This window comes from Phodopus roborovskii, unplaced genomic scaffold (assembly GCF_943737965.1).
Source record: "Phodopus roborovskii unplaced genomic scaffold, PHOROB, whole genome shotgun sequence".
Taxonomy (NCBI): Eukaryota; Metazoa; Chordata; class Mammalia; order Rodentia; family Cricetidae; genus Phodopus; species Phodopus roborovskii.
In genome coordinates, this window is record NW_026126571.1 from 15,032,997 (window position 1) to 15,052,553 (window position 19,557).

Here is a 19,557-nt window from a genome sequence, read left to right on the forward strand (position 1 = left end):
AAAAATCAATAACCAACTAATAATGAATAAAACTTTATCAAAGCCAGGTCTGATGCCACATACTATAGCCTCACACTTTGTAGAAGGCAGGAAGACAGTGAGTTCTAAGCCATCTTGGACCATCTAATGAGACTCCATGTTAAAAAAATAAATACCCATAATGATTAATATACCTCTACTTGATTGCAAGCCTTTTTCTGACATCTTTTCTTTCTCCAGTTCACCTTGGATTAGATTTTTGCTTTTATCATTCATATATACTTCCCGGTTCTTTCTCAAGTGACAGTACTCCCTTTCCACCTTTTGGTCTTCTAGAACACAGCATAATCTGGGGGCCAAGTTGAAATACACCGTGAAGATCTCAGTATACAGTGTAGATTGGATTAACATCAGCATCAAAACAACAAGGATCATTACCTAAACTTCTTTTAAAATAGAGCTAAAATCTCTAATTTTTTTTCTTTTAAAAAGTCACCAGAGTCATGGTATTGAGAGCTGAGCTAATGATAGGGCACTGGGTGTCAGCCGCAGCACCCCAAGAACAAACTTTTCCAAATAGAAATACTCTTGATCTACTTCCAATCTTTGCTGCACAGAGACTTCCTTTTTGGTGGTGGTCTGGAAGCTTCAGTCACATCCAACAGTCAAAAGCAAATTCTGTCTTCAGAAGCTGGGAAATATTTGGGGAAAATAAAGATGCTTTTTCTCAGCAAGCCTATGCTTAGGAGCATTCAGGGGCTGATTTTTCCGGTTTACAAACTATCTACAATCCGTTGCCCCTTTTTGCTGACTTTTGGCTATTTTGCTGCTTATTAGCATTGCCACTGAAGGGTGGACAGGAAATAGAAAGAATCAAAGCTGTTTACTATTTATTAACTGTTAACAACAACAACAAACCTTTTGTGTGAGGGAAACATGTATTGGACAGTTACTTTTAGATCATTTGTTTCTATCCATTTTGGGTATTTGCTGTGTTTTCAGTTACAGCTACATGGTTGAAGGTTAGTATCTATGTTTCCTAGAAAGATACCATGACTCTTGTAAAGAAAAAGAATTTTTGCTGTGGGGTAAACTTCCTCCTTCCTTTGCTGGAGTACAGATGAAAATACAGATTAGTTGAATGACTAACTTTTGAATTATTGTAATATGCAATATTAACTGCAAAAAATAAAATAAAATGAATTTCAATTTACATATATGGAGAATCTAACATGGCATTAAAATTAAACCAAATCTCAATGTTTTTATTTATTCCAGAATCACTAGATATCTAAGCCTCTTTCCATTTTTGTGATTTAATACACAACTGCTGACATCTGTGGTGTGAGGAAAGAAAAAGAGGCAAACAAATGGTTGACATTCTGCATTGGCCCTGGCTTTGACATGATTATATTTATTTTGCAGCCCACAGCTACACTAAGGTGAAGGATTAACCATCAGAAAGCTGAGTAAAGAGATTTCTATTATAAATGAGGACTATCTGTAAAGGATAAACTCCTCATCCTATTTATAAGCTACTTTCTTCTGAAAAATATATTTGGCTTATGGCACTGTCAAGATTCCATCAACAGGACATTTATTGAGTTCCCACAATTCTCCATGCTGTAGTGGACAATATTCACCCAACTAGAAGACCCAAATTGCTCTTACTTCAACTTCCTAATATAAAAATATGTTCCCAGGACTCAGATACCTCTAAAATCTCTTCAGGGACATGAGGCACACGTCACCTAGATGATGAACTGAGACATTAAAGCCTGAATATCACATGTCAAATTTAATATTTGCTGAGACAGTCTGCTAAATGTCCTACGCCAAATTCACAAGTGAGTCACTATATTTACTGCAAATGCAGCATGAAAACAAAAAAAAATATATTTTCGTTTTTTTATTTGGACAGCCAGTTTCATGGAATGTGTGAAACTCACCGGGTATAGTAGAACAACAATGTCAGTTAAGTCTGGTCATGAGATACAACCAACACAAGCAAAGTCTACATTATTGAAAAAAATGTTGTTCAGAAATAACCTCATGCAGGCTACATCTGTTTTGGTCTATGCTAAGAGTTAATAGTAAATCTCCCCATATGACTCACAATGCTCTTGTTGTCATTCAAGAAGCAATTGAGTAGATCTACAATTGTCACAGCTCCATTCACACAATTTTGTACGCTAGCAAATTGCTGTGTATCTCCTGAAAAAGAATCATCTTCTGGTTTTAGTTCACCTTAAACTACAGGCAACAGAACATTTCTCTTCGGTTTCTAAAATATTACCTGGTCCTTGGCGTTTAAGAACAATATGTCAATCTGAAATGGACTGCCAATGGCATATGACATTTTAATGATGTTGATAGTAAGTAGATTAAGTACTTCATCAATTTTAGGTACCCATTACAACTAAGTTTAGATATTAATCTGCTTCAAAATTCTGTCAACGACTGCATGCCATCATCCCAAGAGGTCACATAATATTATGTTAACAAATATATTTTGATATCCTGTACTCTGTCAAATGACTGCTCTCCACCATGCCCAGTGGTCATGGACTACTAGGTTACAAATACATTTATATATTCTGTATTCCAAATACAAAGCTATTATCTTTTTTGCCAATTATTTCTGATCCCAAACTAGACTTCAATCTTCTGACTGTTCATGGATCTCCTGTTTACACATCAATTACACATCAATTAATACCTGTAGCCAAGAAGAAATATCCATGTAACACTTATATTATTCCCACAAGGAGAGAGGGTCTTACAGAGGATCTAGCAACAGAGAAGAATACAGAAAAATATAGAAGGTCCTATTTCAATACAGATATTAACTGAAGCACAACACTGACGTGATTTACACAACTTGTTGGTGTATTAATAGACTTAGGAATGCATTAAGATTCACTTTCAAATGATTTCTAAGCTTAGAAAATTTAGAACATTTCCTTTCCTCATTTTCACCTGTGACTGAGAAGCTGTCAGCTGTGGTATAGCACAAATAGAAGAAAAAGATCCATAAAAGGAAATGTTTAAGTGTGTCACTGAAAATTAACATAACATGAATTTCTGTTTTCAAATGAAGACTACTGCCCTATAAAACTATTACATTCTCCTTTTTGAATGAAATATCTCTGAGGGATTTTAAGTAAACCAAATGTGTGTCAGAATTTATTTAAAATAAATTTATGATCAATTCAAATGTGTCTAGTATAACAAGAGTTACATTGTATTTTATTATCATCTATCAGTTTAGAATATTATATATTCCCAATAATTACTAGAGTGCCTCAGAAGTAAACAGTTATTCTATTTGTAACACAGGTCACTGAAATTTAAGTTGTGATCCACTCACAACTGTAGGTAAGAAATAGCAAGTGAAACCTTAGTGGTGATCTGTTAAGCTAAATGAAACAAATAAGCAGAATAATACATATCATGTTTCAGAACCACTTGAAAGGTTTTCACTAAGACCAGTTACAATCAGCTTGGCCAAGTACCACCTTGATCTAAGAGGATACTTGTAAAACAAGCTGGGCCATGGTAGCTCACATCTTTAATACCAGCACTGGGGAGGCAGAGGCAGGGGGTTCTCCATGAGTTTGAGACCTGCCTGGTCTACAGTTCTGGGACAGCCAGGACTATTTCAGAGATACCCTGTCTTGAAAATCACACAAAAAATATGTTTTCCTACTATTCTAACTTAAACTCCAGGAGGCAAACAAATTTGAAGGAAAATAATATATCCTATTTTTAACGTCTGTAACTCTATTGTGATTCCTCTACGTGAACACTCCCAAATTTCCTGTATTTCCTACTATCTCCTGTGACCCTTGCCACCTTCTCCTCTCCTGTCTCATTCTCCTAGAACCCCCAGATCTCGGTGCATTCTTTTAACTGTTGCCAGCCTCCATATAAATACTTCCTGCTTACTGAACACACTTTTCTCCAGCTCATCTCTGTCCTGAAGTTTTCTAGAATAATTTTTTTATATATTCATGTGACACCAACTCACTTCAGCTTCTGAGGAAAACCATCCTTGCTTTTCTTCTAGAACATTATCTGATGCTGGCTTCTATTTTGTCTCATGGGGACTTGTCTGTCTCTCATCCTGGGTTCCTGCTCTCCTCCTAACCTCTCCATCCTACAAGGCTCTTGTTTTAAAGCTCGTCTACCTCATTCATCTTCCCCACTCACTTATTGAAGGCCAAATACCATGAGAAATTCTTTTTTTTTTCTACAATGTGTATAAACATAAAATAAAAAAATTAAGCCTAACCCTGGAGGCCCAACATAAATACAAAATGTAATAATGTCTACTTGGATTCCTGTCTAAGAATCACCCACTTCCCCCATGTTCCAATGTTTGGTTCACTCACACATTTCAGCTTCTCATCCACAGGAAGCACATTGGAAGCCTACACGCCCTAAACCTATCCCATTTGGCCAAAGCATGAGAAAAAGTCAGTTTTTGCAATCTTCTATTATACATACAGTCTAATGGCATCTCTTCCCCTTTAGCCACCAATTGAACTCAAGTCACAGTAGCTGAACTACAGTTCTATGCCACCTAGTACAGACAGCCAGGGAAGGTTATAAAAACCTTACAGCTGTAATGCGATTCATAAGTCTCTACCGCATTTGCTTTACTTGTAGGTCAGATTTTATTCCCTTCTACTTCCCACTTTGCTCATTAAACTATACTTAAAGTACCTTTCAAAATGTCCCTTCACAAATTAAACTGACTCATAGTGTCTTGTCTCACAGCCATTGTCCTTGCAACAATCATTGCCTATATCGATATGCCTCATGCCTTTTAAATCAAGTCCGTTCTCTCCTGGGATTTATTTCCATGCCACCCTGCCTGAAGTAGAGTGCTGGACCACTTGTCAGTCTCTCATTTAACTCAGTAGCGATTATTACCATAGTAGGTTATATCCATTTTCTTATTTAGTAGTCTCCCCTACAAAATTGAAACATTCTGAACAATGAAAACATAGTTTACTCGGTATTTTAATTTGACACCAATAGAGTCATTTAGAAGGCAGTTGGCAATTATATTGATTTGAGGATGTGGCAGGAGTAGGCTTTCCTCTAAGGTCCATGGTCTCACTAGCCATAGGTACTTTTGCATACCAGAAATAAGTTTCCTCATATTGAGCACGTCATAAGTTCAACTGAGTAGTTGTTAGTTACCCCCAATATGTGTCATGCTACTATTATAGTTTTTAGGTTTGCACAACATTAAAAAGACTAAGCAGAATATATATATATATATATATATATATCATAAAGTAATTGGCCATGAAGTTGGGCCTCAACAGGATTTGGAAGTAGAGGGAAGAAAGCATGGGAGGAAATTATGTAAATATAGTACTCAAGTATTAAATTACCAAAAATTATAACAAACGTTAAAAGGGTTCACTGACAGATTCTTATACCTTGAGAGAAATGTCTGTATTATCCTGTCATTCTATGAATATTAACTCCTAGAATATTAATGGTTTACTAATGAAGCAAGGATCTCACTTGTAATCACTTAGGAGAAACTAAATGGTTATAATGGCAAATACCAATATTTATTTTAAACAATACTTTGAATCATTATGGGAAAAGTAACATTATATGCTTACTATTTTAATAAAATTAATAATTTGAATAGAAGTATGTGGTAGAATGAATAGGAGTATGTGGTAATACTATAGCTAACTGAATTGATTTACAAACTTTCAACATACAGACCATTCAGGTCCTTAGCTTGGGACTTTGCTTCCATCTACTACAGAAACTTACAGTGAATCAACACAGCACAGCTACACATTAAGGTAGGTACAAGCAGAAATGAATATAACAGGAATCAAACAAATGGAGGACCTTAAACTTCCTTTATCTTCACATGATACATTTGTGAATGAGATCACTCCTGCCCTAATATCAATAGAATGTTTTAAATCTTTCAGTTACAGAGGCAGAGTAGGCACTGCTGATTAGAGCCTGCTTGCCCCTGAAGTCAGTAATAATTAGCGAGCACTTGAATGCAGTATGCCTTGAGTAACACTGTGTGTGATGTTCTAGTGGGGATGTTAGTGAAATTAAAAACAAAATCTACTATAAAGCAAATACATCTCATTCCAAATGATATTGCAGCTACCTAGCAAATCTGATTAACAAATGTATAAATCATAACTCTTGTGTGTCCCCAAACCATCTTGATAACTGGATCCTTAGTAGAATGATTATAGTTTCATATTTCTACTTTTACTTTTTAACTTCACCCTAAAATTTGTTATTAAGTACAACTCTCTGTATCATGATTGGTTATGTCTCTTCTCCCAATTTCTTTTTGAGGCTCTTTTAATATAGAATTTTCTTTTTGCTCACATGATTTTAGAGCTTAGATGGGCTTGAGTTTAGAGTTTATAACAAAGAGACTCAGAATTAAATAATGTTTAATATCCTCAATTAATTGTTTATAAAATTGATACTCTGTGTGAACCAAACAGAATGCAAGTACGACGGAATATTTCATATCATATCTTAAGTTCATTATCTGCTTTTCGTATTCACCTGACATTTCTATCTATAACCAACACCTAAATTTCATCATTGTAAATGACTAGAACCCATAAATAGCCTTAATAGTCCATCTCAGAATAACCTAAATTTTACTTCTTATATGTCTCTCTGATTAACTGATTTCACTTCAGATATTTAAAGTGCATTATTTCATATAATAATTTAATAGTTTTTAATATTGACATTGGGCAAAGTATAAAAGAATAAGAAAAATTTTCATTTAGCTTGAGTCGTATTCTCTACAAATATGTGATTACCACAATGTTTAAATTGTTATTGTACTGACGATTTACTTACATTTCATCTTTTACTATTCTGAGGGGAGAATATCATACAAGAGAGAATACAGAAGCAGTTAAAGAAAACAAGAAATTATCAAGTAGAATACATATTGATTCAAATGACTAAATAAGACAGTAGTTTTACTCATGGTAACTGTATTGGTTGCATGCCTGTGTAGTACTTACAATGATACATGAACTTCATATTAAACAGGCAAAACTACATGAAAGCATAAGTGACCAGGAATGATATACATTATATTTAGATGTTTCTGTATTTGTGTACACATATGTAATTTTCACATCTCTGTTGATATGCATTTCCTCACAATCATCCATCAGTTTGCAGCCATAGGGTTTCCAGAGGTGAGAATAACCACTCCAGTAGGAACTAACAAATGGCTTCGTTCACTGCTCTCTGATTGTACCAACATTACTCACCACACATTACTTCCTGCTGCCATAGTTTTTTCCTCACAGGAATATTAATTTAAGAAAATATCCCAGTTTGATCCTAAATTTGTTTAAAATTTAGGATCTATCAATCTAGCCTTTTAAGAGAGTGGCATGTATTGATATGTTCTAGAGTAACATATGTAAGAATGAAAACCAAAATCAATACTTTTATACTTAAAAGATAAAAACCACTGCATCTTCCAGTGTCACAAATCTTATTAAGTAGACCAATTTTCTGATCATTTCAAACTTACTTCACTTTTTTTTCATGTGGAACTACAAAGGAACAGTTCACAAGGCTTTAGGCTGTAAGTGTATTTCCAATAAACATTAGGTATTGAGCAATACCAAGTATTGTTACTATTAATGTTGTCTTTAATCAAAGTGAACCAATGCTCTAATACAAATAGGGATGCTTTACTCACAATACTATAAGGGGGTAAAAGATGAAAAATGCTGTAAAGAGTATAGAGTTTTAAAATCATAATGTACCATTAAGATAAATTTCTAGTATGGAAAAATAAGCCATAGAGGTCAGAATTGAATAAAATTTATCTTCCATTGCTTCGAACAATTTCCATTACTATCTATTTTTAGATAAGTCAAATGTTAATCACTGTGATTTTTATTCATGTTTGAATGAACATTTATAGGAGATATTTAGTGGATATATATTTCATCTGGAGTAGACAGCAAAGGTCCTTGTTATAATGTTTATTAGTCATGTCATGGTTGATGTCTTTGATTAATAACAACACTGTCTAATTTAATTCACATCAGAATTGTGCTTCAAAGAACTGTATTAATCATACAGAAAAGAGCAACAGTAAGACATGTGTCTTGATATTTTTGGTAAGTTTATTTCTATTTACATATAACCTAGCCATAGTAAAAGTAAAGGTGGAATAAAGCAATTTGAGGTATTTGATGCAAAGAGTCCCTGATGCTGGTTTGAGGTCACTGGCTAACCAATAAGTTTCATATGAAGCAAATGAAACATTTTAGAAGAAAATAGTTATTATGTGTCTCCTGGGAATGTGTTTATAATCACAGCTAATAAAACAAACCCCAGGCAAAAAGCAAGAAAACAGATGCTTTCAATTGCTTGTCTGGTGTTCTTTACATGTGCTGAGCATTCATTCACTAATCCACCTGTATACTTTCAAAGTCCTGATGATGAAGGCATACTACGAACTCTCATAGTCTCTCACAATGACAAAGTTGATTATTATGATCCCGAGAATGAAATATCATCTGCAAAGGAGAGAAGTCTACTCCTTTGACATAAGGCATTTTACTAAGAATGTTAACAGCCAAAATTTGCTAGTAATGTGTGTAATGTATGAATGAATACAGCCCTTGCAAGTTCCATTATAGAGATATGTGACTGAGGATAGCTACTTCACAATCTGCTCTATGAGCACAGGAAGTAGATAAAGAAACGAGCATATATTAAACTGTTAATACATGCGATCCTCCATATTAGATAGGAGGCAAAACACAAACTGTGCAGTTGACTGGAAATGCCACCTAATCCCTGCTTAATTAAAGCAGCACAGGCAACACTCCTGTTGTGTTGAGGGAGTACAGAGTGTGCGACGACTGATGGATGAGGAAAATAGCAGTCAGCGTGGCTAATCTCAAAGACTTGGGAGCTTTCTAGCTACATAAATCAGCGCGACTTCTGAATAGCCTCATAAAACCCTGTATCATTGCCATTCCACTCACGACATTTTGGTTCTTCCTACAGCATGCAGATCGTTAGGAAACTTCTAAGCAATCAAGTAATGTGGCTCTGATGAAATTACTCAATCAATGCACAGGCCCAAAGTGGAAGCATAATTCAAACTTGCATAGTTTTTATATGCCAAAGACCTTTCTTTCACCTGGGCAAGGGAGGTGATTCCATATGAAGTTCTATGTGTATGTGTGTATATGGATTTAGCAAATAAATACACGCAACTAGAAAATACCCCTAAAATATGGTGAACAGAAAATCCAAGCGATTACAGTATTACATATTTTGAGTAGAATAAATACATATATACCTCAATCTTTGTGGTTCAACCACTGAAATTTATTTTATGATCATAGTGAACTATTTCAACAAATTTAACTAAATTTAGTGACCAAAATATTAGAGCTTTATATGCAATTGTTTTTATTAAACAACCTGCATGAAGTACAAAGACAGGCCTGAGACTTTTCAAGCACATACCATGGTTCAATATCAAAACCAACCAGTATTTAAAGAACTCAATAAAGAAATGGCATGTTATCTTTCCAGTGTGCCTGAGCTATCCTTGCAACCACTGCCCCACCAGAGTGAGGAAACCTTCATTTCTGCATAACTCTTTACATCTCTAGAGGTGAACTATTCCTTTCCCAAAGGTGTCATCATTTTTAGCCTTTGAGTCCTGAGCAATCCACTTCTAATATTCACATTTCTCATATGACTTCATGAAAGCAATCACCTAAAGAATATTCCTTTTCGCCACTGACCCAGAAAGCTAGCTGACCCAGCACATGTTAACTGTTGCCTTCCAAGTTAAATACAGATGTGCCAGATTTGACTTTCTCATACTTGGGGTAAATGTGCCGAAAAGGGGGTTTTTAACCTCTGAAGTACACACAACTTGGCAAGTTTTCAGTCCATTATGAGATGTATGCAGCCTTTAAAACTCTGTTAGGTTCATTGCAATATTAGGTAGTCTATAAAAGGAGCCAACTCCCTTGCCAAATGCACTAATTTCATTCAAGCCAAATTAATCGAGAAAGAAGTGTTTCAGTTGGCTATACAGAGTGGATGCACACAGCTAGATTTCTAAAGAAGTGTGTGATAGCTGCACAGGCCCTTTTAAAGAATCTAGTTATAAATCAGTCATTTCACTCTGAGAGGCAACAGCGGGAAATATGCCTTTCTCTCCTACTCTGAACCAAATGTCCACATTGCATTGTAAAATTGTATTCCTCTCTTCGAGAATACCAAAATATATACACACACATATGGGTTTGTAAATCATGTATCTAACGTAGAGCACAGAATAAGAAATAAAAGAAGCACTGATCTACAACCCCCTGAGGGGGAAGCGAACGTAAGTCAGAAACCCCTACTCATTAAGTGAATATAAACAAAGGTATAGTGATCATACCCCACAGTCTTTCCATCCTCACAACTGGACATAAATTCACGCTATTTCTTTATGAGCAGCATGGTTCATTTACAAACTCTTATCGGAGCATTCCTGAACCCCTCAAAGAGACCATCATTTCCCCCTGGAAAGTTCTGAACCTACAGGCACTCTTACCCCCCCCCCCCGGGCAATATGGGATGCAGCAGGCCAGCTATCTAATGCTTCATGTTCTTAATGCCCAAGGGCAAGGCTTTCTGAATTGTGACCTCATTACCCCTTGCACAGAAACACACAGTCCCCAAATGATAGAGGATGGCAGACATGTTTACGGAGATAGCCTATAATACCAAAGGAGGGGGCCCCCTGGAGCTGAGGCTAGGTCCACCAGAGCACAAACACCTGGGAGAAGCCCCTTGATTGGGAGGATCTACCACCTGCAGCCTGTTCCCCTGCCAGGTGTGTGTGTGCGTGTGTGTGCGTGTGTGTGCGTGCGTGTGTGTGTGTGTGTGTGTGTGTGTGTGTGTCCGTGGAAGGGAGAAGCTGTGACCCATCTGTCGCCTCGATTTGCAGAAGAGGAAACCGTTTGTACAGACAGAAGTCCTGTACCAAAGAAGAAAAAAAGAAAAAAAAAAAAAACAAAAATGTCCCAGAGGGTTCTCACTGCAGCCCAGCAAAGGAACCTTGCTTGCCCAGGAGGCGAAATTTCCGAAAAGGAAATAATTACGTTAACGCAGAAAGACTGCAAAAGCCGGTCTCCACTCAGCTCTCAAGGATTAGCAAGTGAGAAGAGTTGGAGCCCTGGGCTGCGAGCACCCTGCATGATAATGACTCGAGCCCCGCCGCTCCCGCCGCGCCGCCGGCCGCTCTGTTCGCCAATAGGTGGGGCCAGGATCCTGGCGACCCGCCGGCCCTCAGGGATCCAGGGCTCAGAGCTCGCCCAGGCTCAGCTCGGGAGGCGGCAGTCAGCCGCCGCTGTGTCTGGCCCGGCCACCAGAGCGGCCTGCACCGGCTTCAGCGTCTCCCACGCCCCGGGCCGAGAGCCCGTGCCCCGCCATCCTCTCCCGTCACCCTGTCGCGGGCACCGCAGAGGACCGCGAACCTGGGCGTCCGCACCGCTCGCCGCAGCGGACTCGGCCGCTCAGGATGCAAAACCACCTGTTCGAGCCGCGGGGAGCGCCCCCAGCCCCAGCCCGCCTCTCTCTCCGCGGATGACACTGCCAGCAACCCCCCCCCCCACCCCGTGATTTTTTTTTTAATGGCTCAAATGTACATCCGGGAAAAATCGGCAAGCTGGAGTCAATCAAACTTCCTTCTCCCCACAATCCGAGTCCCCACACTCCCTGCACTCCTGCGCCGAGGCCAGCGTAAGCCCCCTGCTCCCTGCCCGCACTCCCCACCCGCCCTCACTCCGCGCGGGGAGGCTCAACCCCAGCCGAGGGAAAGCTGAGCTTGTGCGAGCGCGGGCACCGAGGGGAGCGAACCGAGGCCACTCCAGCAGCAGTCAGAGGCTCAAGGGGGTGGGGGAGCAGAGATTACTACCAAGGAAACGCTAGGGAAAATCGCCACAAGCCGGGTCTTACCGATGTGGATGATGGAATCAGCAGTCGCCAGGTCCCAGGTTCGAGACCACCAGAGGGACAGAAACAAGAGCAAGGGGAAAACTTCCATCCTCCGATGCAGATCTTCCTTGACCACGACTTTCCTTCCAATATGTAGATTTTGTTTTAACAGGTCCACGGAGTTTGAGGTCGCGACAGAGTTGAGTGCAGCTTTCCCACTAATTTCCAAATCCCTCTCGCCAGTGCACAGCCTTTCTTAGTCGCCGAGGAGGCACAGGCGACCCGAGAGCTAGCACAGCCGGAGGCAGCCTCCTCCCAAGCCCTGTCACTCGGAGGGGAATTTTGGCATCGCCAGAGTTGTTTGCAGTTCGGCTTTTTAAAAATGCATCCAGCCTTGGCTGCTCTCGGACAGGGGGCGAGGCTGGCGCTCAGACGGTGGCCGTGGCCGCGTGGGGGCCGCGGTTGGCGGGTCCCAGCTCCGCCGCAACTTGGGCACCCCCGCGCCGGATGTGCCCGCGCCCTCCCCCGCCGCCGAGCCCCTCCACCCCGGGCCGCGCGCGGTCGTGGCGCCTCGCGGCCAGCTCTCAGTGCCACCGGCGACGAAGAGGATGCGAGCGGAGCCGCCAGATTCCAGTGGGGATGGGGGGGGGGTTGGCGGCCGCTCCGGGAGGGGTGGAAAAAGTGAACTTGAAGGTAATGCAGATAGTAATGCAGAGAAGACTCCCGGTTCTCCACGAGGCGGGCCCCGGAGCTGGCACGGCGGGCCCGAGCGGCTCCGCGGGCGCGGTGGCGGGGGAGTCCGCCGGGAGCGAGCAACGGGCCAGGCCGGCGCGCCGAGCAGCGGCTGCAGGATGCTCCGGAGCCGCTCGCCCGGCGGGATGCGGGAAGCCAACAGCAGCCTGGCGAGCTCCGCTGCAGCCCCACGTTGCCTAGAAATGGATCACCTAGGAGAAGCGAGTCCGCAAGAGAGCGGTGCTGTCAGGCGGAGAGGGGAACCGAGAGAGGAAGAGCTTCTAATAACCACCTCCTCCCCCTATCTGCAATACAAGGGAGAAACAAAACCGCGCTCTCAATTCCCTGGGAATCTTCACCCGGACTGAGAAAGGCAGGAGTCACAGAGGGAGAAACAGTGAAATGCCCCACCTGCCTTGTTTTATTTCTTTCTCTCTTTCTTTCTTTCTTTCTTCTTCTTCTTTTTTTTTTTCCCGAGGTTAAAAGCAACCTAAAAAAGCCACCCCACTTATTTAACCTTGCTACCCCCCAACAGGTATCCGACTTTTTTCTAGTCTTTGTTTGGAATTAGTCACTTTGGCTGAGAACAAATTAGGGACACCTAGTCACTTAGGGAAATGAAGACCTAGAAAGCTTTTAATGAGATTTCAATTATAAAGTTATAAAAAGCTAAGAATGTGCTAATTACCTTTTAAACAGTGGTGGGTTTTTTTTTTTTCAGTTTTTTCCCCCAAATCAGGATACAGAAGGAATTCTGTATCCTTTCTGAAATACTGTCAGAAAAGCTCAAGTCTTGAGAGTTTAAAATATATGTAATATTAATATCATAAAGTCAATTTTAAAAACGTCTCAGTGGTGAAAACACTGCATTAAGTTAATCACCTGTGCAGTTAGGCAGCCACGGGAAGCTCCTGCGGATGCAATGTAAGGCAAGCTCCCAGGATTGTGCAAGCGTATCCCTGCTTCTTCCTGATGACTTCTTCTCTTCTAATACATAGTTTATATTCTTCTATCGTACTGCAGAAGTGGGCTCTGTTAACTCAAGTTGGTAACTGAGGTCAGGTATCAACAGTCTTGACAACTGTGTTTCAATTACAACTGTAGTCCACTGAAAACCTTGTTACCAAGGGGGCAGGAGGCAGAACCCACTGTTCCTCCTAAGACTGGCTGATTGCTTTTGTTTCTGTTCCTTTGTTGACAACCTTTCTCTTTGGGGATGATTTGGCTTAATTGCCCAACCTCACCTCTTTGAAGTCTTATCTTTCCTTCTTGCAACTCTCACCCCTACATTCCAGAAAATGTTTGCTTCTGTTGTTGAAACTGACACTAACAATTCCTCCAGGACATACATATAGTCCACTCAGGCTTTTTACAACCTCAAGACCAGAATCCTGTCACCTCTGAAACAGTGCCCCACCTTTAGTGTGAAATAATTCCATCTGTCTTCTATGTTCTCACTGCAGCCTACCTTTGTATTACAGAGAAAAAAAAACAAAAAACAAAAACAAACAAAAATAAAAAAAAATAAATAAACCTCCTTTGGAGTTAGTTCACCAATGCCTTCCACGATGGTCAGAACTTACCTGACCATCGTGGTATGTTTGTTTTGCTTTGCCTTTTGCAAAGAGCTCCAGTTGTTGAATTTCAGAATTTTCTGAATCTAGAACCAGTACTTCCAGGAAGCCATCACTGACTTTCCCCAATCAATTTTCCTCATCTCTTCCATTTCCCCACCCCATGAGGACACATGAATTCAATATGGATTCTGTTCATGTTATTATTGATGTCACTCTATTGTTCAAAGCATGCTGATGTACTGTCATGAATGTTGATACAGATAATGTGTTGTATAAAATGGATGCATCTCCTCAAGGCAACATGGTCATTTTAAAAGCAAGTGAGTCACAGTGTGTTTTATCAGGAGAAAATTTGAAGTCATCATTTAAGATGGATACAACAATATCATATCTTCTGAATTGAGAGGTAGGTAGAACTTTAAAGCAACAATTTTATCATTATCACCATAAATGTTATTCTTGGAAATAACTAATAAATAAATATAGTCATGTTCATATAATCTGTTAGAAACTAATTTTAATGTATCACAAATAAAAGTGTTATTATTCCAAAATCTTCCATTTAGTAGGGTTTTTTTTAATCATAACTTCACTGTGGTGTGACTTCTGTTTCTGTGTCAAAACATTGACTAAACCAACTCATACACAGAAAGAGTTTATTTGGCTTATACATCCATGTGAATGTCCATCACTGAGAGAAGTCAACTTGGGAACTCAATTAACAACCTGGAGGGCAAGGAATAATGCTGCTCACTGAGCCTGCTCTCTTATACAACCCAGGACCTGTCTGCTTCTCTCTTCACAAGTGACTCTAGTTTGAGTCAAACTGAAAAATACTAAAGAAGCACAATTATACTTCTTTGCAAAGGGCTTGTGTAAGTATGGTTAGATCAGAAACTCCAAAGCTTAGGACTAAATCTTAAGCTACCTATTTCTACAGGTATCTCTAACAAGTAATCGTAGCCCATAACCACTATTCTAATAGTTGGACATATAAAGGAATTTAGGAGACACATCACAAAACCCACAAAGACATAATGATATACTTCTAATAGTCATAAGTCATTCAAACATGGGTTGAAGTTTTCTAAATGTAAAGCAAAAAAATTATTACAAAACTAAACTATAGCATTGTCTTATTAATTTTCAATTTAGGAACAGCAACCTTTCCTGTGTTCAAGTAATTCCTATGCCTAGCCAGGCCTAATTAATTGACTTTGTATGAATACAGAGATTTATACACTTAAACTACCTATAACTATAATTTTTGAATGGTTAGATTAAGACAGTTACCTAGAAAAAAATCACAATGAGCAAAATAGATGTAAAATACCAGGTTTTAAAAAAATAACATATTCACTGACTGTGTTTATTAATTGTTTATTGCTATAGAGGGTATTGAACCTTGTATATGTTAGACACATGCTCAGAAATGTCTCTACTGAGCCATGGTAGAGATAGGAAGAAAGCTGGTGCTAGGATAATTCCCAAAAATCCACAAGGATGACTCCACCTAAGACTCCTAGCAGTGATGAATACCCCAACTATCATCATACAGCCTTCATCCAGTAATTGATAGAACCATTTGCAATTATCCTCAACCAAACACCATGCTCAGCTGCAGGAATGCAGTCGAAGAGAGAAAGGGAGGTCAAGATCATGATGGAGAAATCTACAAAAACAGTTGAACCAAGCTTGTGAACTATAGACCAACAGCTGTGGAGACTCCAGAGGGACGGAACTATTTGAGGGGCTCCTGGCAGTAGAACCATGGTAGAAACCTGGTACTTGAGTTAGCTTACTGGATCCCATTGGCTATGGTGGGATGCCATGCTCAACCTTACTGCATGGGAGAGGGGCTTGGCCTTGGTCCACCCTATTTTGCCAGACTTTGTTTGCTCCTCATGGGCCCTTACCTATGGAGAGGAGTGGACGATGGGTGGGCTAGGGGGGGAAGGAAGGAGGGCCAGGAGGAGAAATAGGAGGGAGAACTATGGTTGAAATATAAAATGAAACATAAAAGAATAAATTTAAAACAATGCTTCTTTAAAAAAGAAAGAAATGTCTTTACCACATAGCTGTATCATTAGCTTATTCATTTTCTTACTCTATTCATGTTGAGACAGGTTGTTAGTAATTTGTCTAGGTTGGCCTTGAACTCATTCTCCTTCTGCGCCAGACATATAAATATATAAGAATGTTTTGCCTAAGTGTCTATATGTGTACCATGTGCATGCTTAGTGAGAAAAAGCATAACTCCCTAGAACTAGAGTTATGGGTAGTTGTGGACCCATGCAGATGCTGAGAACCAAGCCACCTAATGGGTGGTGAACCATCTCCAGCTTCAGAAAGCACATTCTTTAAAAAGAAAATTAGTTTAAAAAAATTGCTACGTGATAATTTCATGTTAGGTGTGCTTTGTCATGTTTTTCAAGTTGATTGTTTTTTTAGTTTACAAAGCATTTTATCGATAATTATACATCACTTCAAAATTTTTGGATAATAATTCTCCCCTGCCTCCTTTCCTTTATTCTTCCCTTATCATTTAATTTCTCAGTGCTCTTCAGCTTTTCAGAGCTTTCTCTAAATGTGTAAGACTGTCTCATCTATTTTTTTAACTAAATGAGATATAAATTCCAAACAAATCTGTAGCAATGCTGATTGTTAACACAAGTGTTTAAATAAATTATTTAGAACTAGAGTTGACAGCAATGGAACCTTTAATTTCATCTTTTCCCAACATCCAAGGAAACCATGATATTGAAGTTTGGGCATAACTTATTTATATAAATGTATATATTTGTATATATTCTTCAGTTATCTGATAACCAATGCCTGATGACTGAGAAGTTTCATAAAGAATATGAATAAACATAAATTAACTGAAAGAAGGAAAATGATGACCTACATAACCCATGAGGATCACTTTTTCAAGATTGGCCCCTCACTACATTTTATCCTGTCCCCACAAGATGGCAGCCATGCCTGATGCTGATACAATCAGCTCATATTTTATATGTCTCAATGCTAATAGTTTACCAGGGTATTATTAATTTGTGTTAATCAAGTAGTTATAATGAATTAAACTTGATATTTTAAGTGACTTTTGTTTTAGTTACTTGATGTCCTCCATCCTTTATTTTTTTTTTCTTCATAGAACACTTGGTTCTGAAATTAATTTGTTTGTTTTATTTCCATCTTGTCAGTTAGGAATTAAATATCAAAAGATCGCTTATTAGCCATATACCACTTACTTCTGCACTGATCAGTAATTACAACATGAGAACAATTTTACTAAAATATGTAGTACAAATTTGAAAGCTTCAAATACAAGGCTACTTTCATTACTTAATTTTTATAAAGAAGAAAGTATGATACATATGTTAAAGAAAGGAACTACATTCTGCCATAGAAGGGAAAGTTTTTTGTTATATGACAGATTACTCTTGCATGGCATATTAGTTGTATGCCATGACTGGTAGGTCAAAGGCAATATGAATTCATAATGTCAGTGAAATTATTAATTAGCACTATAATTCCTCAAGTGGAAATCAAATGCCATTATCTTCCCATAGTAACTATTTTAATTATAAAAAGAAAAACTCTTCAAGAGACACCACTGACATGGATTTGAATTTTGTTTGTGGCTTATGCTTCAAACATTAAGCTATAATTTTGAGTTTAAATGACATACATTAAAATAGCATACAAAATCAGAAAAAATCTAGATACATAAATAACACCTAATCTTGTTAAATATTTGATGACTCGTAGTTTGTGTTTATATGATTTTGGAAGTTCTAAGAAGATCATAAAATATTGAAAACATGTAATTTCAACTCTCCACCAGCAGTTATGTGATTCATACAGACTGTGATAATAAAAATTCTTCACTCACTATTCCTAAGAGTCACTGGTAAATTTAAGTGTTTGAGCCATGCGATGGTGGTGCACACCTGTAATACCAGCACCCGGCAGAGACAGGCAGTTTTCTGTGAGTTTGAGACCAGCCTGGTCTACATGAGCTAATTCCAGGACAGCCTTCAAAACCACAGAGAACCCCTGTCAAACCAAAAAAAAAAAAAAAAAAAAAAAAAACTAAGTGTCTGATTAAGGGTATGGATAAATTTACAAACTACTAGTGAACCATTAATAAACAATTAGTATGGAATTGTAATATTAAATAAATATGGTGGAATAATACTCATGTCACAGGACTTCATCATCTCAATGCAGGAGAAAATAAGAAGATTGCAAAGGTATCAAACTGGTCCAGTCACAGGTCATCTCACCAAATTTTCATTCCATTCTTTACCACATGTGTAGATGCTATGTGTTTGATCTAAAGAAATGAAAGATGTTTTCAAGGATATCTTTGACAGCTGTCAATAGAAATATTATCAGCAATATAAATCCATATATGAATCTCATTCTAAATTTAACTTGACCTATTTTCAGTGTGGTTTATATGACCAAAAAGAATTTACAGGGAATCATTGAATTTTAAGTTAGTTCTCTTATAATTTATTTAAAGTTTACAAATACAAAATGAATTGTAGGGTATCATTTTATTTCCTACTATCTATAACTACTTCTGCTTTGTAGTAGTTTTTATTTCAACCAGAAAGACCTAAAGCATATTAGATACAGTATCAAAGTTGTGAGTATGAGACAGTATTCCCAAATTTTATAAAGCTAGTGTTTGTAGAAAAATCTGAGTTAACATTTTTCACATTGTACTTTGCTATGTTTTAAAATTTCCTTCAAATTCCATGTGCTAAAAACTTGGGCCCCTATCCAGGTGAAGTGAAGCATCTCTTTAATTCCAACACTGGGGAGACAGAAGCAGGAGGATCTCTTAGTTTTAGGCAATGTAGTCTACAGGGTGAATTCCCAGAGAGTAAGGGCTACCCAGAGAAACCTTGAATCTTTGTATCAAAAAAGAAACCAAATGCAAAATAGATACATGCAAATATACACACATGTGAATGAGGGAACACACACACACACACACACACACACACACACACAAAGAAAAAAAAAAGATGAAAAGAGCTTGGTCCCCAGCAGGGCAATACTGAGATAAGAGAATTAGAGAGGGTACCTCCCACTTTCTCTTCTAAGGGGTTCAGTGTGGCTTGATTAATGTTGAGGTTTTTGATCCATTTGGACTTAAGTTTTGTGCATGGTGATAGATATGAATCCATTTTTAGTCTTCTACACATCAGTATCCAGTTATGCCAGCACC

General features: G+C 38.6%; 1 protein-coding gene across 1 annotated transcript in view; it reads right to left on the reverse strand.

The window, feature by feature from the left end:
* Window positions 1-12,164, reverse strand: part of Grid2 (glutamate ionotropic receptor delta type subunit 2) — a 1,241,117-nt gene extending 1,228,953 nt beyond the window's left edge. The window contains exon 1 of the mRNA XM_051202902.1: window positions 12,022-12,164. Within this exon, the coding sequence (XP_051058859.1) occupies window positions 12,022-12,109 (88 nt within the window). The 5' untranslated portion in view covers window positions 12,110-12,164. The remainder of the gene's footprint in view (window positions 1-12,021) is intronic.
* Window positions 12,165-19,557: the final 7,393 nt, after the last annotated feature.